The 23017-nt window shown below is 39.0% G+C and overlaps 2 protein-coding genes across 33 annotated transcripts in view; one reads left to right on the top strand and one right to left on the bottom strand.

Moving 5' to 3' along the window:
- SEC62 (SEC62 homolog, preprotein translocation factor) overlaps window positions 1-23017 on the bottom strand; it is a 332886-nt gene that overhangs the window by 187547 nt on the left and 122322 nt on the right. The window contains exon 1 of one of the 28 annotated variants that reach the window (XM_050780019.1): window positions 12668-12671. The exons of 23 other annotated variants lie outside the window; for them this stretch is intronic. The gene's annotated coding sequence lies outside the window, so the exon portion shown is untranslated. Of the gene's footprint in view, window positions 1-497; window positions 502-1174; window positions 1179-4358; window positions 4363-6693; window positions 6698-12667; window positions 12672-23017 lie in introns of those variants that run through there. 4 more of the 28 variants (XM_050779996.1, XM_050780020.1, XM_050780027.1 and 1 more) reach the window with 4 other exon arrangements.
- LRRC34 (leucine rich repeat containing 34) lies at window positions 157-18480 on the top strand. 5 transcript variants are annotated; one of them, XM_050779970.1, is made up of 11 exons: window positions 157-545; window positions 4471-4588; window positions 5491-5612; window positions 5708-5772; window positions 6255-6338; window positions 8702-8830; window positions 11108-11203; window positions 15081-15235; window positions 15621-15776; window positions 16369-16495; window positions 18132-18480. In XM_050779970.1, exons 1-11 carry the CDS (start codon window positions 407-409, stop codon window positions 18333-18335), a joined length of 1395 nt encoding a protein of 464 aa, XP_050635927.1. In that variant the 5' UTR covers window positions 157-406; the 3' UTR covers window positions 18336-18480. The 5 variants fall into 5 exon arrangements, with proteins under 5 accessions (XP_050635927.1, XP_050635929.1, XP_050635930.1 ...); XM_050779973.1 differs by lacking the exon at window positions 157-545 and adding an exon at window positions 594-692; XM_050779971.1 differs by lacking the exon at window positions 157-545 and adding an exon at window positions 597-869.

Below are 23017 nucleotides of genomic sequence, written 5' to 3'. Positions count from 1 at the left end.
CGCCCTTTGGGAGCACAAAACCCTTTTTGCTCCCAAAGCCCTACGGCTTTATCATGTGCTGATGCTACTCTCTGCTTGTTCGCTGGCCGAGCAGGCCGGTGAACACTTTGCAGGAGGGGGCTTTGTCATAATCTTCTTTGTAGTCCCAGCCCTAGCTCAGCAGCGGAGCCCCTCAAACCTCGGGAACTCCTCCCTGCAAAGGAGCCAGGACGCCCTCCCTCAGGCTGCCTTTAACCAGGGCAGAGTGACAGAGGACCTCCACAGAGTTAGCGGTCACTGCCTTAGCAGTTAGGCCTCGGGGCCCGGGCAGGCACAGCTGGCTGGACTCGGCGCAGGCTGGCGCTGGGGCTTGTGTAGCCGCCTCACAGCTGCAGGCGGACTGTAAGCGCGCGCGCGCGCGGTCGCCATGGCAGCGCAGCCGCCGCGGCCAGTGGGTGAGAGGAGCATGGGGAGCCCCCGGGAGGCCGCCCGTGCGCCGGCCAGGTCCCCGGCTTGGGCCCCCACTCAGGCCCGTACTCCGGGCGCGGCCGCGGTGGGCCAGCGCGGTAAGAAGTAGGGAGCCCGTCTGCGCGGCCTGGCCCGGACGAAACGCGCGAGGGGCGCCGGGGTCCCACTGCCGAAGTCCTAGCAGCCCGCCAGCCCAAGGCGGCGCGGAGGGAGAGTGCCCCTGGGAACCCCATCTGTGACCAGAGGTTTGGGGCGCCCCGAAACGAGGGCGGGAGAGGAGTCCCCGCCGTTTGTGCGATAGGTTGTGCAGATGGTGTCTGCCGCCGTGCTTTCGGGATCTCCAGGGTCTCCCTCCGGGAGGGTGTGGCTGGAGGGCTCTTCTCAGACCCCCTTTTGTGAAAGTCCCAGAGAGCAGGTCACAGGTGGGCATGAGGGTCTTGATACCGTTTCTGACTCTGCACCTCTGTACTGTCTCCATTTTAAATATTTCTGCGCCCATGAATGATCTTTAGCGAGTTAAGCATACCCTGAAGGGCCACCCCTTACACGCCATTTCCGTTTTATATGCTTGCTTTAAAGTATGTTTGTGGATACGGAACTGTGTTCGGAGGCTGGCTTAATAGTACTCACTGAATGGGCAGTGTTAGGCTCTGCCTTTAGCATGAAAGGAAATTAAAGCTGGGATAACAATTTGTTCAAATGTGCACACTGCGGATTCTGGGTGGGGCCCCCACGTTCTGACTCATGCTCATCTCTTGGATTTCCCAGTGCTTGGCTAAGTATAGAAAAGCATGTTTTGGAGGGATCTGCCTCCTAAATAAGTCCTTTCTCTGGAAATTGTAAAACGTGCTGCCAGAGTCGTGGATGAAAAAATGAAATTTGGGTTAGGTTCTTTACATTTTTCTGCGTAGCTGGGTTATTTCCTAGTTTTTACTTTACTATATAGTATAGGAAATAAATTCATTGGTGCCATAAAATCCTGGCATACAAAATACATAGGTGAATTTTAAGTCAAAGGAAGGGTAGCAGAAACTTTTAAATACTGTAAATCTGTGGCTAGCTTGTTTAATAATAATATTTCCATAATTTTGTTTAGCTGCATTTAGCTCGTAGTCTAAGATTCCTTCATGCCTTTGCGAAAATGAATTGTAGTCTGACACATTTCTGTGCCTTGTTTGTGGTGTGGGCAGCGCTGAATCTCGGAGATTCTCAGGGCAATCTTTCTCTTAATGCCAAGGAAGAGAGTAGGGAAGAAAGAAGCCTACTGGGAGCCCAGCTCCATCTTCTATTTGGGATCTACTTGCTTTGTTTCCTGGGGAGGACGCTAAAGCAGCATTTTCTAGATTGCATTCCAAGTGAGGTGTGTGTGTGTGTGTGTGTGTGTGTGTGTTTGAGATGGAGTCTCCTCTGTCACCCAGGCTGGAGTGCAGTGGCGCGATCTCCGCTCACTGCAATCTTGCAACCTCCACTGCTGGCGTTCAAGCGATTCTGTCGCCTCAACCTCCCAAGTAGCTGGGACTACAGGCACGCGCCACCACGCCGGCTAATTTTTGTATTTTTTGGTAGAGATAGGGTTTCACCATGTTGGCCAGGCTGGTCTCGAACTCCTGGCCTCAAGTGATCCACCTGCCTCGGCCTCCCAAAGTGCTGGGATTACACGCATGAGCCACCGCACCCGGCCAGAAATGCAGCATTCTTATCTTCCCTATTCTCAAGCTTAACAGTTTGAAGAGTGTGCACATGTTTTAAATACTCTGAGAAGTGTTGTGTCTCTGTATAGTTTTGTTTATTTTAGCACTTCTCAAACTTACTTGATAATAAAACCTATTCTGTTTGGAACACCTTTGATCATCCTGTAGAACATGAATATTCCACAAAATACAATTTGGGAAATATTGTGCTACAATATCATTTAAATACATGAAAATTTTCCAAAATAGGTGAAGCTTTTTCAATATGTACATCTATCCACATGACAGAAATTATGCTATTTAAAATTGTCAGAGATTATCTAGTGACATGGGAAAACTGCTTACAATATAACGTTAACTGAAAAAAACAGCATATAAAATTATGTCCAAAGATTCCAATTTTGTTTAAAAAATACTTAATATGCATATGAAAGAAAAACTATAGGAAGTATGTATGCCTAGACCTCAATTGTGGTTGTTCTTTGGCAGCGGGATTGCAGAGTAACATGTATTTTCTTTTAATACTAGAAATTTCCGGTCGGGTGCATTGGCTCACCTGTAATCCCAGCACTTTGGGAGGCTGAGGCGGGCTGATCACTTGAGGGCAGGAGTTTGAGACCAGTCTGGCCAACATGGTGAAACTGCGTCTTTATAGCCGGGTGTGGTGGTGTGTGCCTGTAGTCCCAGCTACTTGGGAGGCTGAGGCAGGAGAACCGCGTAAACCCGGGAGGCAGAGGTTGCAGTGAGCTGAGATTGCGCTCCTGCTCTCCAGCCTGGGCGGCAGATTGAGAACTGGTCTCAAAAAAAAAAAAAAGAAATTTCCAAATTGTCTGGAATAAGTATATTAAATTTATTTTTAAAAAGGTTATTAAAAACTATAAGAAAATTTTGTTTGCTTTCATCTGAAATGTAATGTTCCTCATGTTAAATCTTGTTCTGCAGATCCATTTAGCAAACTCATTATTCTTCAGAGTGCAAAGGACACTCAGTAAACATTTCTGAGATATAGAGACTTAGAAGAGATGGCCGGGCGCGGTGGCTCAAGCCTGTAATCCCAGCACTTTGGGAGGCCGAGACGGGCGGATCATGAGGTCAGGAGATCGAGACCATCCTGGTTAACACGGTGAAACCCCGTCTCTACTAAAAAATACAAAAAATTAGCCGGGCGCGGTGGTGGGCGCCTGTAGTCCCAGCTACTCGGGAGGCTGAGGCAGGAGAATGGCGTGAACCCGGGAGGCGGAGCTTGCAGTGAGCTGAGATGCGGCCACTGCACTCCAGCCCGGGCGACAGAGCGAGACTCTGTCTCAAAAAAAAAAAAAAAAAAAAAAAAAAAAAAAAGAAGAGAAGCCAGCTCCTAAAAAGCTAGGCTGGTTGAGCAATGAGATCTCTGTGCACAAATTTTTAAAAGACATCCACAAAAGGTAGAAGTATAGAAACAAAAACAGTGGCCTGTGCTTCTAAGAAAAGTAACAGCATAACTTCTACCCCAGAAGACGTAGGCCTTGCAGAAGATGCTTTTGAGGTATTACTGAAAACAGTAAGGTCATTAAGGAAAGCTGCATGTATAACAGAAAGGAGATCTCAATTCCTGCTTTGTTTCTATCTTCTTAAGAACTTAGGGAAAAGTCACCTTTAGAAAGAGGAGATGGAAGGCTGGGTAGGAGAAGAGCTTCTGTGAGCCAGGCCTCGATTTGGTATGAAGAACTGACAGTTACATTCAAACTTGGGATGATGTAGAGGGTATCCAAGAAGCTTGTGGGAGTAGGTGATTTTTCAGATCCCTTTTGAGTTAGGTTATTAGATAAAATTGTTTTTATATGAAGCTATTTTAAGAAACCTTTTCCTCTGATGGATGCTGAGATACTGAAAAAAAAAAAAAAAAAAAAGAAAGAAATGTTGAGTCACTGCAACCCAATAGGGCACAGTGGAAAGAGGTTTTGGAATCAGTTTGATTCTGCACTCTGCCCTTATTAGCTGCATGGTTTAGGACAAAATATATAATGTCTTTGGAAGTCATTTTCCTCAGCTACCAGAACTGGCACATAATGGAGCTTAGTTCTCCCTTAATGTCACTTCCAATGTAGGGTGCTCACTTAAGCCAGTGTCTGCCAAGCCTCAGTGGGTGGTTCAGTGGCCCTAGTTCTCCAAACAGCATTTTAATTATCTATCCCATTATTTTTCTCTTTTTTTCTAACCTTATTTGTTTCCTTTTCTTCCCTACCCCCACTATACACACGTACAACTCATATCTTTGAAAGAAGTATAGTTTTTATGGTATTCAAAAAGTTTCTAGAATAATTTATATGTGATGGATGATGCATATATTTTTCAGAATCTCCAGAATCTGGTCTCCAGGAACATTATTCTAATCTGTGTATGGAAAAATCCCAGAAAATTAATCCTTTTATATTGCGTATACTCCAAGAAGTGGATAAAGAAATTAAAAAGGGGTAAGAAAGACAAATACTTGATTACATTAATAGTGTTTGCTTATATTCATGTGTGTGAAAATCCTAACATATTGAGTGATTTTATAGCCATTTGAAAATGCTTGGTAAAATGGATATACCGTTTGATTCAGGTAAGTAAGCAGACGAGCAACACTGTTAGTAGGTCTTAGAGGTGGTATAGCATTCAGGAAAGAGCACTAGACCGGGAGTACCCAAGCTTGGGCTCCAGAGTGATCTTTAACTTCTGTGGGCGGGGTGAATCTTTTTTGTGTGTGTGTGGGCGGGGTGAATCTTTTTTTTTTTTTTCTGAGACGAGTGTGTCCCTCTGTCCCCCAGGCTAGAGTGCAGTGGCATGATCTTGGCTCACTGCAAACTCTGCCTCCTGGGTTCAAGCAGTTCTCCTCTCTCAGCCTCCTGAGTAGCTGGGATTATAGGCGCCCGCCACCATGCCTGGCTAATTTTTGTATTTTTAGTAGAGACAGGGTTTCACCATGTTGGCCAGGCTGGTCTCGAACTCCTGACCTCAGGTGATCCGCCCACCTTGGCCTCCCAAAGTGCTGAGATTAACAGGCGTGACCACCGCGCTTGACCTGAGCTGGGTGAGTCTAAGAAAATCATTGAAGTTTTCAGTGTTGTTATCTATAAAAGTGGGGATACTGTTTGTGTGAGTGTGAGTGTGTGTGAGAGAGAAATTATACGGAATCTTTTAAAGCACTTTGCAGTCTGCAGAATGTTCAGTAGTTTTAAGTTACCTGTTATAAACATACTATATAAGTCTACTTACTTTATGCTTGCTTCCAGTAACTGTTATCTGTGATATGACTATTTATACATGAAGGAAACATACTTTAATTCTTTACTGGGTTTCTGTTTCAAAATCTTTTTTTTTTGTATTTTAACAGGCTAGCAGCAGGAATCACATTAAACATTGCTGGTAACAATCGCTTAGTGCCAGTAGAAAGAGTTACAGGTGAAGATTTTTGGATTCTTTCCAGAATTTTAAAGAATTGTCTGTATATTAATGGTATGTTTCCATAAGAATCAATACCTCCTGCTTTTCATTGATCTGATTTAAGTATTCTTTATAAGGAATATCAGCTCTATTCATCTGTGCTTCAGGTTTGGATGTTGGATATAACCTTCTAGGTGATGTTGGTGCATACTATGCTGCGAAACTGGTTCAGGTATTATTTTACTACAAAATGTCCTTAGTTCCATTTACAGTGAAACCAATTAGTCTAATGACACACACATAAAATACTAGTTTTACCCGATGTCAAGGGTCCCGACTCTGTGCTAGAACACTTGAAATATACTGGAAACCCACTGTGAATTTGGTCTCAAGGGAGCCAGTAGCTAGAGCTCCTGAGTTCTTTTGCAAACTTGTACACCATGATTAAATATATACACCACATCCATCTTTCAGATTGATCAAAACGAAAGTTTTTCTTTCATTTATATTGTAATTATATTTTGTTTACATAAGAATGATTTTTTTTTTCCTTAATGGTAGTTGTTTTTGCTAGGATACAGTCTTTCTTGGTTATAAAGATTTTCTTTGGAGGAAAACACTTATTCAAATAAAGTATATACTGTGTGTGTGTGTGTAAAACCGATCAATTTCCAATAATAATAATAATGTGTAATAGCTTATTTTCTCTCATAGAAACAACTCAATCTCATTTACTTAAACCTCATGTTTAATGATATTGGGCCTGAAGGTGGAGAATTGATTGCTAAAGTGCTACATGTAAGCATTTATGTATTTCAAACTAACATTTTATTTGGAAATTCTAACTTCTGATAGCTTGGAACCAACAGCGTCCGATGTTGAAGTGAATTTATTTTAATATTGTAGGAATACATATTTTTATTATACTTTATTCAAGTGTAGACATTGCATGAACACTTTTGAAGTCATAGTTTTACTAAGATTTAATTCACATACATAAAATCTACCCTTTGAAAGTCTTCAGTGGTGTTTTAAGTATTAATATATTCACAGAGCTGTGCAAGTATCACTACTATCACTATTTTTAAAACATACTTATCACCCTAAAAAGAAAAGCCCTAAACTCATAAGCAATCCCTCTCCATCTTTTCCACCCCCTACTCTCCAGCCCCTGGCAGTCACTAACCTACTTCATCTCTCTATATATTTGCCTACTGTGGACATTTCATATATTTCATATAAACAGAATCATACAATATGTGGCCTTTGTGACTGGCTTAATGTTTTCAAGGTTCATCTTGAAAACCCAGTCACAAAAATTTATGTTTTTTAAAGAGTTTTATAGTTTTAGCTCTTTAATTCTTTGATCCATTTTAATTTTTGAATATGGTATGAGGTAGGAGTCCAACTTTATTCTTTTGCATGTGTATATCCACGTGTCCTAACATCATTTGTTAAAAGACTTCTTTCTCCCATTGAATTGTCTTCACAGCTTTGTCCAAAAATCAGTAACCATCATTACAGGGGTTTATTTCTGTATGAATAAAGATCTCTGTGACATGAATAAGTTTAAGGAAAAGTGCTGTGCCTTGATAGGCATATGCAAATATCTTCATAAACCTTTTTAGTGCATAAAGAGCAGCATTGTGCTAGCAAGTCCCACCTTTCACCCTAAGGCGGTTTTCTCCTTTCTCAGTAAACAGAACATACAATCTGTTTTACACGGACATGTTCCATTGCCCAGGGATGGCATTCCATTGGGTTTTACACAGACATGTTCCATTGCCCAGGGATGGGCAGGAGACAGATGCTTTTCTCTATCTCAACTGCCAAGCGGCTTCTTTCCTCTTACACTCGTCCTCCTCAGCACAGACCCTTCACGGGTGTCAGGATGGGGGACGATCAGGTCTTTCTCTTCCCACGAGGCCATATTTCAGACTATCACATGGGGTGAAACCTTGGACAATACCTAGCTTTCCTAGGCAGAGGTCCCTGCGACCTTTGTCAGTGTACGTGTCCCTGGGTACTTGAGATTAAGAGAATGGTGATGACTTTTAACCAGCATACTGCCTTCAGGCACTTGTTTAACAAAGCACATCCTGCACAGCCCAAAATCCATTAAACCTGAGTCACCACAGCACATGTCTCTTGCAAGGACAAGGTTGGGGGTAGGGTCACAGATTAACAGCATCTCAAATACAGAACAAAATGGAGTCTCTTATGTCTACTTCTTTCTATATAGACACAGTAGCAGTCTGATCTTTCTTTTCCCTACATATGTCCTAATATTTACTCATTAGAATGATGAAATGTCTGTAATTTTGTGAAATATTTATCACATTATATTACTTTAAAAGTGATATAGGAGGAATGGGGAGTGACTGGTTAATGGAATAGGACTGGCTTCGGGGATGATGAAAATGTTTTGGAATTAGCTACAGGTGATGACTGCACAATACTGTGAATGTACTAAATGCTACTGAATTGTATACTTAAAAATGGTCAGTTTTATGTTATGTGAATTTCACCTCAATTTAAAAAAGTGAAGTGCTATAATTTTCTTAAGATAAATTTACAGATTTTTCCAGTGAAAGGAAAGTTTATTAATATATGGTTTATTTACTGGTTATTGCTTGGGCATCTGTTTCTTGGGCATTATTTCTACTCAACTGTTAAACTAGATTTTTATCTATTATGGTAGATTGAATGTTACCTTTAAGGAATATATCCTGTTCTGGCTGGGCACGGTGGCTCATGCCTGTAATCCCAGCACTTTGGGAGGCCGAGGTGGGTGGATCATGAGGTCAGGAGATCGAGACCATCCTGGCTAACACGGTGAAACCCTGTCTCTACTAAAAATATAAAAAAAAAAATTAGCCAGGCGTGGTGGCGGGCGCCTGTAGTCCTAACTACTCGGGAGGCTGAGACAGGAGAAGGCCCGAAGCCGGGAGGTGGAGTTTGCAGTGAGCCGAGATCGCACCACTGCACTCCAGCTTGGGCGACAGAGCGAGACTCAAAAAAAAAAAAAAAAAAAAGAATATACCCTGGTCTGTCTCCATGAAAACTGGAGGCTGCAAATAGTAATAGTCTCCTAATTCATGTAATGTATAGAATTCTGTGGATTAAAAATTTTTAAATAAATTTTTTTTTTTCCTTTTCAGAAGAATCAGACTCTAAAATACCTAAGAATGACTGGAAACAAAATTGAAAATAAAGGTGGAATGTCTTTTGCTGCAATGCTGCAAATTAATTCATCGTTAGAGAAATTAGATCTGGGTGACTGTGACCTGGTGAGTAAAATGGTTATGAGAAAATCATCCAGATAAGCTAAATAAGAGTCTTATCAATGACTAATTTTGCTTCTTATGTCTAATATCAGAGAAAAGGTATTTTTCCCCTAGACATAATAGTGCAGATTAATAAAATCAGACTATAGTAAATAACACAAAAATACTTAATAAAAATATTCCTAAACTTCCATCTACATAGCTCATCTTAAACTGTATGGAATTTTTAGAAAAAGATCATGTTCACTTTAATTAAACAAATATTACTTTATTCATATAATTTTTTTACTTTTGAAAATACATGTTAAGCTGGGTGCAGTGGCTCACACTTATAATCCCAGCACTTTGGGAGGCCGAGGCAGGTGGATCACCTGAGGTCAGGAGTACAAGACCAGCCTGGCCAACATTGTGAAACCTCGTCTCTACTGAAAATACAAAAATTAGTCAGGGCTTGGTGGCGGGAGCCTGTAATCCCAGTTACTCAGGAGGCTGAGGCAGAAGAATCGCTTGAACCAGAAGGTGGAGGCTGCAGTGAGCTGAGATCATGTCACTGCACTCCAGCCCCCAGGCGACAGAGCGAGACTGCCTCAAAACAAAAATAAAATACTTTTTAGTAGTTACTTATATTGTAGCACAAAAACTTAAAATGATGCTAAAAGCTGCTCTGAAGCTGGGTGACGTGACATGTACCTGTAGTCCCAGCTATTCAGGAGGCTGAGGTGGGAGAATCTCTTGAGCCCAGGAGTTTGAGGTTACAGTGCACTACAATCGTGCCTGTGAACATCCACTGTACTCCAGCATGGGCAACATGGTAAGACCCTGTCTCTAAAAATTATTAAAAAATATAAAAGTTGCTTTCAACCTTCACCTGGCCTGATAATGAGAAATGTGTTTTTTTGCATGTCTTCAAATTCCAGGCTTCACTTTCTCTGACATGTTTTCAAATCTTCAGGCCTACTCTTGGGAACCTGTTGTATAGCCTCAGGTTAATCAATGTGACATGAAAATAAGATGGGCCAGGGGGCTCTCTGGTTTAATAGATTCTGAAGGATTTTTTATTTTATTTTTGGAGACAGAGTCTCACTCTTGTCGCCCAGGCTGGAGTGCAATGACATGATCTCGGCTCACTGCAACCTCCACCTCCCAGGTTCAAGCGATTCTCCTGCCTCAGCCTCCTGAGTAGCTGGGATTACAGGTGCCTACCACCACACCTGGCTAATTTTTTTTTGTATTTTTAGTAGAGATGAGGTTTCATGATGTTGGCTAGGCTGGTCTCGAACTCTTGACCTCAGGTGATCCACCCGCCTCAGCCTCCCAAAGTGCTGGGATTACAGGTGTGAGCCACCGTGCCTGGCCCCAACTTCCTTTCTTACTTTGATACTTACTTTTCCAGAGATACAATTTTGCTTTTATTACTCATGATTTTAAAGGTGTAATGGTTCAGCCACATCAATGTAACAAACAGTTCACACTGGGCTCTTATAATGCTCTTTTATATTTTTAAATAATTTTTTAGGGGTAATGATCTGGCAGTTTTAGATTACTGGTTTCTCTGTGGAGAATTAAAGGGTGGCAACAAGCAGCCATCTGACCACTTAGAAGTCCAGGTGAGAAGTGAGGAGGACTTGGGCTGGGGTGGTGGCCACAGAGATGGACAGGAACAGACTAATTTGAGACATCTTTTGGAGGCAGCAGAATCTGTAAGACTTAGTGATCAACTGGATGGGAAGGTTAAGAGGAATGGCAGAGTGAGAGGAAGCCCATGGTTTCCGGCATACCAGCTGGGTGTACATGGTGGTGTCCATCACAGATATGGGGGAGGACTAGGCCCTTCCAGTCAGATAGAGCAAGAGAAGCCTATAGGATCTGTGAAAAATGTGATTGGTAACCTTTTCCCACCACACACACTTAAAGTACTAGTATGAATATAAGAGTGCTTGTACAATGATATGTGTTGCATAAGTAGTATGAGCTCTAGCTGGGATCCACATAGAAGCTTGAGGGGTGAGGAATAAAAACCTAGAGGGAAACACCCAGGAAATGGACACTAAAACATTAAGAAACTCCCCATGCCACGTTTTAGTTAGATTTTAGGGCCAGGAGAAAAGAATACAGTAACAATTCATTTTTGAATTTGATCAACTTACAATTCAAAGTGCAAGGAATGCTTAAATTTTAAAAATAATTTTATCAGAATGCAGATAGCTGATCTTGAAATATTTATGTAGCGAGATTATTATATACTTTGTCAGTTTCCTTAATGAATTTACCTGTTTTTAGGGAATGCAAAGTGTGATAGCATTTGCTACAGTACTAACTCGAAACCAAGCAATTAAGGCAATAAACCTAAACCGACCTATACTGTATGGTGAACAGGTACGTATTCAAAGTGATGGTAGTTAATATAACAACATGAATGAAACTAAGGTACTACTACAAGTTTATGTCAAGGTACATGAATACACTATTTTTAGACATGTGTGTACTATATCTTGTAAACTACTATTTATAAAAATGTTTATTTAAAGGAAAATTATATCAATTCTTGGTAAGATGTTTATAACTAAATATGCTTTTAGATATTGCTTACTTAAGCAGCAAACATGTCATCTTTTCTCTTGAAACTCAAGTTCTTAGTGAGTAAACCTGCGAGGGTCAAAGTGGTCAAGATGAAAGCATAAATAATGAAGTGGTTTTTTTTTTTTTTTTTGAGACGGAGTCTCACTCTGTTGCCTAGGCTGGCACGATCTCGTCTCACTGCAAGCTCTGCCTCCTGGGTTCACACCATTCTCCTAATAGTGAAGATTTTAAAGGCCACATTATAAGAGCCCAGTGTGAACTGTTTGTTACATTGATGTGGCTGAACCATTACACCTTTGAAATCATGAGTAATAAAAGCAAAATGTGTGTGAAAAGCAGTCTGGAAAGTTTGGACTTGATCCTATCTATAGATAAGCTGCTTGCTGGAGACAGAAAGATGAGTAAAAACATGGTTCCTACTTTCATGACTTCTTGCTCCTTCTGGGTGGCTTTCTTCTCCTATCACTTGTAAACAGCTAGAGAATAAGAACTCACATTATTATTGGTATAAACAAAAACGTATATCTAACTATTAGGAAAAGTAAATGGTCAAAGCACTTTATAAAGTTCAATGTTTAAAATGTAATGTTTGGCCGGGCATGGTGGCTCACACCTGTAATCCCAGCACTTTGGGAGGCCAAGGCAGGCGGTTTGAGACCAGCCTGGCTAACATGGCAAAACCCAGTCTCTACTAAAAATACAAAAATTAGCCAGGCATGGTGGCAGGCGCCTGTAATCCCAGATACTTGGGAGGCTGAGGCTGGAGAATCGCTTGAATCCAGGAAGCAGAGGTTGCAGTGAGCTGAGATCTCACCACTGCACTCCAGCCTGGGCAACAGAGCGAGACTTCATCTTCATCTCAACCAATCAATCAATGTAAATGTTTGAATTTTGAACTTTTTTTTTTTTTTTGAGATGAGGTCTCACTCTGTCACCCAGGCTGGAGTGCGGTGGCATGATCTCGGCTCACGGCAGCCTCCACCTTCTGGCCTCAAATGATCCTCCCACCTCAGCCTCCTGAGTAGCTGGGATCACAGGTATGCACCACCATGCCCAGCTAATTTTTTTGTATTTTTGGTAGAGACAGGGTTTTGTCATGGTGTCCAGGCTGGTCTTGAACTCCTGAGCTTAAGCTATCTACCTTCCTTGGCCTCCCAAAGTGCTGGGATTACAGGCATCAGCTACCATGCCCAGCCAAACTCTGGACTTTTTAAATGATCAAAGCACTTTAGATAATTTAAAATTATCTACTTCATTGTTCCCCCTCAGTATGAATAACTGAGAATTAACGATATTTTTAAAGTAGTATTCTCATATTCAGAAGTGTATTTTACATTCTTTGCCTACATAGATATCTCCCTTTGAGTTATCTTTGCACTTTTCAGTACCAGAATTTTTGCAGTTTTACATCACCTTGTTTCATGTACGTAAATCCAATCTATTCAACAAGACCCTCAGAATCTTCAAATAGATTCCTATTTTTAAAATATTTAAAAGGCTAGCAAAATACAGCTCAAAGTAGGCATGCAGTGAATTGCTTCACTCATGATTCATTCACACCATGAATATTTGAATGCAACCTTAAACCAGACACAATGCTAGCGAGGTGCTAGAGGTATTAAAGTCAAATAAATTACATAGCACTTGTCTTCAGTGAGTTTTCCATCTAGGTGGAAGGAGCTTGACAAGTCTGGAGAGTGATATGCTTGGGGTGCCATGGGGACATAAGGAGGGTAATCAAAATCAAAGCAGGGGAGGTGAGTGTGATAGGGAGGTTCTCAGATTGAGGATATGACAGGAGATTTGAAGGCTAAATAAAAAATTTCTGGATTGTATCTGTGCAGAAATATGTTTATATATAGGAGATCACATTATAAGCATGATCCCTTTTTAAAATGTTGAGTGGTGTCATTCCTAAATCCACCTGAGGATGCTTATTATTAAAAGCCCAGGCCCCCTTGTTGCTCTCAGCCTGGTGTTTCTGGCAGCCAGCTAGGTGCTAGCCTGTTTTGTTCTTCTCCAGGACAGCCAGGACAGCCACTACCTTCTCTATCCCCAAGGCTACAATTCTGCTCTTAAATTGCTGTTCCCAAATACAAACCTGCAAATTAATTCCATTTATGGGTTTTACTGTTTTATTACCATGGAGGAATGGGATAACAAAAAGCTGTTAAGATGTTGGAATTCACCTTTAACACTCATTGGCATTATCCGGGGAGCTTGAAAAATACTGATGCCAGGTGCCACGCTAGACAAATCAAGTCACAAACTCGGTGAATGGGGCTAAAACCCTTTACTATTTCTGACAATAGTTCCTCCCTTAATTAGGATATCCCTGCTTTCAAGCTTTGTAGCCTAGAACTGCAATCAAGGCCCAAACACAAAAACATAATGAGTTTGTCTTCTGTGCCTGGCACTAGGTAGAGCAATAGTGGAACCCCCTAAGTGTGATTGGTTTGCATTTTTTTACGTTCCTAGACTACACAGCATCCCTTTAGCATGGCTGGCTTGCATTTTTGGAGATACTAGTCCACATAACATTCCTTAGGGTATATCTTTTCAGTGTCAAAGCAATTTCAGCAAATACAGAATTACAGAATATTGAACAATAATAAATGCTTTGTAGTCTGCCTATGGAACACTTATTTTGTGCTAGGTACCTTTTTTCAGTTAACTTATTTCTGTGAGGGAAGCATAATTTCAGCTACTTTACTAAAATGGAAATTGAGACTCAGCTGGATGAAAATATTTGCCCAAAGTCATATAGCCAGTAAAAGGTAAAGCTGGTATCTGACAGATTTGATTTTTATAAAGCTTATGTACTTTCTGCTATTGCTATGTGGTTTCATTTAAAGTTTTTTTCAAAGTACCTTTATATATAACAAGAACACATATAGTTATCTATGTTCATCATCAGCAGTGACTAAAAAACTTATTATGTTATACAGCAATCATGCAAGAGTACTTCTTGTCACAAAATACTTTGGGCTATTCATTTGAAAATATGCTTTGATTTTGTTAAAAACTTAAAATGCCTGGTATTCAAATCTTCACTGATGCTATGTATCTTTTGCCTAGAAGCAGCAAGATTGTGGAACTTAAAAAAAGGTCTTCTGATGATCAGAATATAAGAATAAAACCTCTTAGGAATTTGAGATGAATATAAAAGGGAAGGATCAGATATATCACAGGGTTAATGAATGTATTCTTAATATAAAATAAAGATTGGGAAATGTCTTCATATTTTGTCTGAAAACCGTCAAGAGTAGAGATCAAGAGCAAAGTTCAGGAACATAAGGAAAGTACAAGAAAGGTTTAGAGATTTGAAAGATGGATTACATGCTCAATACATGATGGGACCAATTTTTTTTTCCTTTCGAAATGACTGATTATTGTTCCTTTAAAAAACCAAATTAACCAGCATCTTTTACATCACTTAGGTAGCAGGCACTTGTAAAATATAGTGACTATATTTTACCTTCTGAGAAGGTAAAAAATATCATTTGTGGCAAAGATAATTTTTTTAAGATAGACTAAACAAATGCAAATTGTAGACTAACAGTTTTAACCAATATAATCTTTTTTAAAAGCTAATTTAAATAACAGCATATGTCTGATAAACATGCACTACTTCAAAATTATATTTTAGAAATAAGATTTTATCCACTTTTAGGAAGAGTCCACAGTCCATATAGGCCGCATGTTGAAAGAAAATCACTGTCTTGTTGTACTACACATGTGTAAGCATGATATAAAAAACAGTGGTATACAACAGTTATGTGATGCACTGTATCTGAACAGTAGCCTGCGCTACCTTGATGTCAGCTGGTAAGTGATAATTTACACATTAATAATTCAAAATTAAATCATGGGAATATGGGAATAATCTATATATAAATATTCATGGTAATTGGGATACTTTGTTAGACATTATTTCCAATGATTAGAAACTGCAACCAATTGTCAACCCTTTGTCCTAAGCTTTAATATTTAATACTGCTGTCTTTTAGTAACATAAATGAGCAATTTAGTTGTGTAAACAAGAATGAAAGCAATATTTTATGGTGAATTTTCATTAACTTTCTTGGAAATCAAGTGATTAAAATAAACCTTTACTAAAACACAAAGTACTGTTTAAGTTTTCAAGCATCTTCTCGCTATGAATGAAAACACTATTTCATATTTTCAAATATAACTATTTTTCCTTTCCCAGCAACAAAATAACTCATGATGGAATGGTGTATTTGGCTGATGTACTGAAAAGCAACACTACCCTGGAAGTAATAGATCTTTCCTTTAACAGAATAGAAAATGCAGGTGCAAACTATCTCAGTGAAACTCTTACTTCACACAACAGGAGTCTTAAAGCGTTAGTATGGTTTTATATTTAATCAAAATAACAAAAAAGCAAATTTTTAAATACTAACCTCAAACCCCTGAACTCTTAAGATGATGAAATATGAAAACTCAGCTTCTAAACTGACATTGTATTAAGTTACAGTAAACATTTAAATTTCTATTTTTCAAATGTACTGTCTTACAATTAGACTGGTTCTACTAATGATTCCTTCAAATTAATGAGAAAATTTGTATTGCTTATATTATTTATCCTGAATTCTAATAGAAAAATCAGAAGCATTCAATATGATCAAGACTTTTAAAAATAAAAACTAAAGAATAAAATACTTGGATGCATTTATCCAGAAAAATATATCTGCTATCCACCCAAACATTTACTGAAAAATATAAAACAGAAGACTTTCAAAATGTAGTTAGTTCTACTAAGTACCTAAGGATCTAATTAGAAAACTAAGTTTCTTGGATTTTAGGAATTAAATGGTCAGTATTTCTACCACTACATTACAACATACTGAGGAATAATGCTAAGACTACACAAGAAAATGTTTGTAATAAATGTTGCTAATTTTTGTATTCTTTCCTTGTGGAACTATTGGTTTCAGGTTGTCAGTAGTCAGCAACAACATAGAGGGAGAAGGACTTGTTGCACTTTCACAATCAATGAAAACAAATCTCACATTCTCTCATATCTACATTTGGGGAAACAAATTTGATGAGGCTACGTGTGTAGTAAGTTTTAAGTTTTTTCCTTCACTGAAGGCTTTTTCTGGGATCATCTCTGTAACATCAGATATTATTTACAGGTGCCTCAGAAATGGTTACACAGTGAGACACTGCAGTTTTGATAATTAACATAAGTCCTAAAATTAGCTACTAGAGAGTTTGGTGGTTGAAATAACAAAAGACATTAAAACTATGTATTAGTATTACACATCACTGAATGACACAGTTCGAATTCCTCTAAGGTTAAAAAAAATAATAATTATTGATCAGATGTAGCAAAATTTCTGACCTGCTCCCTAATAATTATACCAAAATATGGAATGGGAGAGATAGAGTACAAGCTATCAAAATATTTGGCATGTTGCTCACATAAATATAGATAGCCTTTGATACTAATTTCAAAGCAGAAATAATGGTAACAGTTTTCATTTGGAAAGAATGAGGGGAAAAAGTAGATGTTAAAATTCTCAAAATTTGCAAAAGGACTAACCAAAATTCCACCACTAAAAAGAGTAATAAAACATACAGTATTGTCTAAACCACCCTCCCCAAAAAACCAACCCTTAATTTTAGAAAAACATCCGTAATCCTTTAGGTTCTACACACCAGAAGCTGAATAAGTTAAGTTTGGAACTGGAACTAATGATGAATGACAAGCTAAAGCAAAAACCAACTTGACTTTTAAATCTTTTAATGTTTAAATTTCCATCTTTCTCCATAATGCCAACCTTACTGACAAACCAGTTCAACATGTTTGTATGACTCTGTTACATAGATACTAAGGATCGTGGCTCATGCCTGTAATCCCAGCACTTTGAGAGGCCAAGACGGGGATCACCAGGCCAAGAGATTGAGACCATCCTGGCCAACATGGTGAAACCCTATCTCTACTAAAAGTACAAAAATTAGCTGGCTGTGGTGGTGCGTGGGCCTGCAGTCCCAGCTACTCGGGAGGCTGAGGCAGGAGAATCGCCTGAACCCAGGAGACAGAGGTTGCAGTGAGCCGAGATCGTGCCACTGTACTCCAGCTTGGCGACAGACCGAGACTCTCTCTCTCTCTATATATAAATTCTACAATTAAGAAATAATAGGTCAGCATCCAATTCTATGGAATTGTCTCTCTTAGCCTAAATCTGTAGATTAGATTCAGGGGGGGTCATGAACTCCATATAATTGGATGTCCAAATCTGGGATTCCCTTAATTTTTCTGAGGAATGGGTAACTAACTAGCTATCAGCAGATTTTTGAGAATGTATACAACAGCCCTCCTACCCAGCCCCCCTACCTATTCCAATTGATGAACATCTGTGGGACTTGAAAATTTTGACCGTAAGAGCTTTGGTCCACAAAATTGGTAGTACAGAAAATTAACTCTAGGAGTCACAAAATGACAAAACATGTCTAATACATTAAAAGTTAGAAATAAGTTTTGCAACATTATAATTTCATTCTGTGTAATTAAATGAATAAAAATCTACCTACAATACCTGGAAAATATTAAAATTCTGCAATGTTATTCAGAATATTTTATTTTAAACTACAAATTAGCACAGCTAATTTGAATATTTAAATTTCTTTAAGCACTGTAAATTGAATACATTTTTTCTTAATGATACAGTTTTTCTTTTCTTAAAAATCCTAGGCATATTCAGACTTAATTCAAATGGGTCGTCTAAAACCAGACAATACAGATGTGGAGCCATTTGTGGTAGATGGACGCGTATATCTTGCAGAAGTCTCCAATGGTCTTAAAAAGCATTATTATTGGACATCAACTTCTGGAGAATCTTATGACCATTCATCTAATGCAGGTTTTGCTCTTGTTCCAGTAGGTCAGCAGCCATGAAAAAGTAGCTCTAAAATAATTTTCATACATTTGTCTTATTATTTCACAGAGGTTAATATTCTATAGCCTATTTGTTTTCTTTTATAAATTAAAACAGGTTACTTTTTTCAAATAATAACTTCGTATAACTGTCTATTGTGAAAAACTGAGTAGGGTAATTTTTTAAAAGAAATTTTACAATATAAACTAAAGTTTTAACGCTGGAGAAAGAGGCCAAGGAACTAGACTAAATTTCTTTTTATAATGAAAATATAACCAAGTAGTGAAATAGCATGCAAGTAAAGGTCATTATAGGTATCTAACTGAAAGTTATTAAGTAGTATTAATACAAAGGTTTGTGGTAGCAAATTACCAGTGACTTTCAAAGGGTTTCAAAGTTCAGAAGTTGAAAAAGTATTCTACCTATCCTATTTACGTGTTACAGACAGGTATTAATAACAATTTCATAAATACAGGCAAATACATATAAACATATACATACCCCTTTCCCAAGTCAGTGCTGCTAGCTTCTCCCACCCTCCTCTCATAGATAACCACTATCCTGATTTCTAATACCAAAGAGTAGTTTTGCCTGTTCTTGACCTTTATATAAATGGAAGCATACAGTATACACTCTTTTTGTGTCTGACTTCTTTTGTTCAACATTATATTAGTATGATTCATTTATGTTGTTTAATGTAGCAGTAGTCTGTTCACTTTTCATTGCTTTGTAGTATTCCTCACATGCTGGGTACTAGGGAGTCTACTAGATTCTGGAAAGAGTTTGATTTCCCAGGCTACGGTCTCTTCCTGTGTGCTACAGAAGGGACCCACAAGTTCCCATATTCCTCCAAAGGGGAATTCAGAAGATGGCTGAAGGGGAAGCAAGTAGGCTTACCTTGAGCTCACAGTGGGGTGCAGGTGGTAAACCTATAATCTGACCTAGACTGCTGCCTGAGGCAGAGCTGCAGTTGACAGGGCCCCAGAGAGTTTTCCAAATCCAAGAGAACTGAGATGAAGTCAGTTCAGCAAAGGACAACTGGGCTCTGACTAGACTAGGAAAGACTCGGTGTCTTATTTTATAAGCTGCTGCCTGCCGCAACAGAGGTCAGTATAATGCCCAGAGAATGGAAGGGCTCAAGAAAGACTGTCTATCCTGATGGCCACCGTCTTGTAAGATATGTCTGGACACCATTTTAGCGAGACAAAGGGCAGAAATAAAACAGCATTTCTCCAAAAGATTAAGCATTACCTGTAAATCCCTTAAGATATTATAAATTCTATCCCCTTTATATCAGACTAGGTTTTAAACTGGCTAAAAGTAAAAGTTAATTTTTTCCAGACTCACCACTGGGTATGGGCTCAAGAGGAAGGACATATAAGTTCCATAGGAAAACTCTCATTTCCTCTGCACATCTAAATTATAAAGAGCAAATCTGCAACCATATTGTAGGTATTGTTTCATTTTTCTCTTAGCAATCATCCTTTAAGACCCAGCTCAAAGACTGCTCCATCTTACACTGTTGCAGATCATATTATACTCATCATTTTACAATGTTTCAAATTTGAAAGCAAAAAATAAAGCAGTATGTGCTTTTCACATATTTGGGAAAATAACGATGATTTGTCTTAAATGCTCTCCTTTTCAAACTTTTCTATAGTATTACTTATTTATTATGTCTTCTTAATATCTACTACAACCATATCCATCTGGTTTCTGCTCCCAGTGTTATACTGTACCTGCCTTCTAAAGGATCATCATGCTCCAATTATCCAACCCAGTGTTGTCTCAGATTTACATCCTACTTCTCTGTACCATGTGACTGTTACAAAGCCACTTTTGCCTCTGAAAAATGTGTGCCACCTTGGTTTTCTTCCTTTCTGTTATCACTTTCCATCTTCTTTTCCGTCTATGCTCATCCTTTAAATGAATTTTCCCCCAAATTCTGTCCTCATCTTTTTTTTCTCCGATACCATCTCCCAGGGCTGCCTTAATCATTTCTATAACTTATTAGCTGCAAGATCTGTATCTCTAGCTTTAACTTGTCCTGGTTCAGGCCCCATTTCCAACCACTACCAGAAATTTCATGCATATCTCACCACCAATCAAATTCGGTACATCAAAATTGCTTCCCTTCTCTAAACATGCTCCTTGACTTATCTTGATGTCAGTGGTATCACTATCTTCTCAATCACCAAGGATCAAAGCTTAGGTGTCCAATTTGGGGCTGCCTGATTACAAGGAAAAGAGAGTGATTCAGCCTGTTTAAGAAAAAGGGGATTTAACATAAGGATACAACAGCCACAATCAATGGCATCCAGGGGCAGAAAATGAATCATGGCTGCATCACCTCAGTAGGATTGCAAAGCCAGAAAGTAAGGCCACTCTTCTGATCTCTTTAGGGCAGTCTCTTGGCTCAGCAAACCTGTTTCATTCCCTAGTTTTGCTCTATAGATCAGGTTTCTCTGCTTACTCATCATTTCCTTTAGACTTTAGCTTGCTTCACTGACTTCGAGGCCAGTTCTGAAATGATCTTTTCATTTATAGGTATATCATTACCTGATTGTTTCAGAATTTCATAGCTCAAACTTGTCAGAAAGAATCTTAACAGCTCAGTCTGGCCTATGAATTGTTTTTCCCTGGTGAAGTGTTTTGTTGCTGTGGTCACAAGTATGGAATCATGTGTTACATAAGTGGCTGTCTAATCCCCGCCCTCCAGCACGCAACTGTGGTTGGCATGTGAGAACATGGGTTACAAACCTGGCTATCTAATCTCACTCCTTCAGCACAGACTATGGGTAGAGGACTATTTCAAGATGGTGTAGGTGTAGTACTGGAGATGCCTCTGACTTCTATCTCCTCTCCACTTAACACTTTCTCTCCATTCTGCCTAGTTCACTCTTCATCAGCTATGTGCAAATTCTTCCATCAGCCATCTCCTTGTTTGCCTATCCAGGTAAACAATGGCCGTTTCTCTGTCCATTCTACTCCTGATGACTGCTTAGCATTTCCTTTCTTGCCTTCCCCTACTATAATACTCAACATCCTGGCTTGTCTTATTGCAAGTTATATTTATGCTTGGCATCTCCATTTGACTGTAAACTTAAGAGTAGTTTATCATCTTTGCAGCTTTATGCATTCTGATTTGAATTTTTTCCCAGCATTTGAAACACTGGCCAGATACTGTTATCCAAATATGTGGATGTTCACATCCATAGTGTTTATTTTAGTAAATTTTTCTTGAAATTAAATACTGTATTTACATGGTAATTATCTAATTTCTTAAACAAATACAGATGGTCCCCGACTTATGATTTCTTGACTTTACAATGTGTGAAACTAATACATATTCAGTATACTCCTTGACTTATGATAAACCCATAAGTCAAGGAGTCTCTGTACAGCAAACCTCTTGAATGAACGGAAGCACGAGTTGCAGAGGACAGAAGAGCAGACTATATTATTATCTCAAAAAATTAATGCTGTAATAACTACGTATCAATATTGCCCATAAATAATAAGTAAAAATGTAGAATTTAAAGAATTTTACTTGATGGTATTTAAAGTTCTAGGAACTCGGGGGGAAGAGGGAGGGATAGCATTAGGAGGAATACCTAATGTAAATGATGAGTTAATGAGTGCAGCACAGCAACATGGCACAGGTATACATATGTAACAAACCTGCACGTTGTGCACATGTACCCTAGAACTTAAAGTATATATTAAAAAAAAGTTCTAGGTACTCATATCTAGGTAAAATATTGAAAATTATATTCAAGAGCATCATTTTAAATTGCTTCCCAAAGGTAGAACATCAAGAAATGTTTAAGACAGTAGTTCATGGTTGGGCGCAGTGGCTCACGCCTATAATCCCAGCACTTTGGGAGGCCGAGGTGGGCAGATCACCTGAGGTCAGAAGTTCGAGACCAGCCTGGCCAACAGAGTGAAACTCTATCTCTAACAAAAATTAGCCAGGTGTGGTGGCACGTGCCTGTAGTACCAGCTACTCAGGAGGCTGAGGCACAATTGCTTGAACCCAGGAGGCGGAGGCTACAGGTAGCTGAGATCATGCCACTGCACTCCAGCCTGGGCAACAGAGTGAGATTCTACATGTTTGGTATATATTAAAATCACCTATGGGGCTTCTCCAGCATATATATGCCCCGGGAACTGTCTGATTCAATAGGTGGGGTGGGCCTGGATATTGGTATTTCTTAAACATGTTTCTGATATGCATTAAATGTTAGAACTATTTAGAATACTTAAAAAACTGGTACATGTACATTATTTCAACTACTCACTCGCACAATTTCTGTAGGACTGAAACACAGAAATAAACTACTGTTGGAATGGAACTTATAGAACCATTACCTTTCAAAAAAGGTCTTCTAGAAAATTTGTCTATCAAAATTATCCTGTGAAATTAAACATAAAACAAATGCCATTTAAAAACAGCAAAAAAATTTTTATATAATCTAGGGTTTAAAACAGTCTAAAATCTAACATACAGTAGGCATGATCTGATACAAATACAAAACAAAATTAAATTCATTTAGAAAACAGTTTTTCAGTAAGATATTCACCTTCTAAAGACTTCCATAAAAATATGTAATACTTAAATAATTACTAATAGACCTTTCCCAAAACTCTGCATTGTAACAAATATAAAGTTGGACTTAAAATGGTAGTTATGAGTATCAGA

The sequence above is a fragment of the Macaca thibetana genome, chromosome 2, assembly GCF_024542745.1.
Source record: "Macaca thibetana thibetana isolate TM-01 chromosome 2, ASM2454274v1, whole genome shotgun sequence".
In the NCBI taxonomy this organism is placed as follows: domain Eukaryota; kingdom Metazoa; phylum Chordata; class Mammalia; order Primates; family Cercopithecidae; genus Macaca; species Macaca thibetana.
Note: the sequence above shows the minus strand (reverse complement) of the source record. Positions and strands in the feature narration are given on the sequence as shown.

Bases quoted from the DNA above. Each gene is read 5' to 3' on its own strand.
- LRRC34 (XM_050779970.1), top strand. From the start codon at position 407: ATGGCAGCGCAGCCGCCGCGGCCAGTGGGTGAGAGGAGCATGGGGAGC. The intron at 5,773-6,254 runs GTATTATTTTAC...TTTCTCTCATAG, and splicing joins ATGCTGCGAAACTGGTTCAG to AAACAACTCAATCTCATTTA. The intron at 8,831-11,107 runs GTGAGTAAAATG...ACCTGTTTTTAG, and splicing joins ATCTGGGTGACTGTGACCTG to GGAATGCAAAGTGTGATAGC.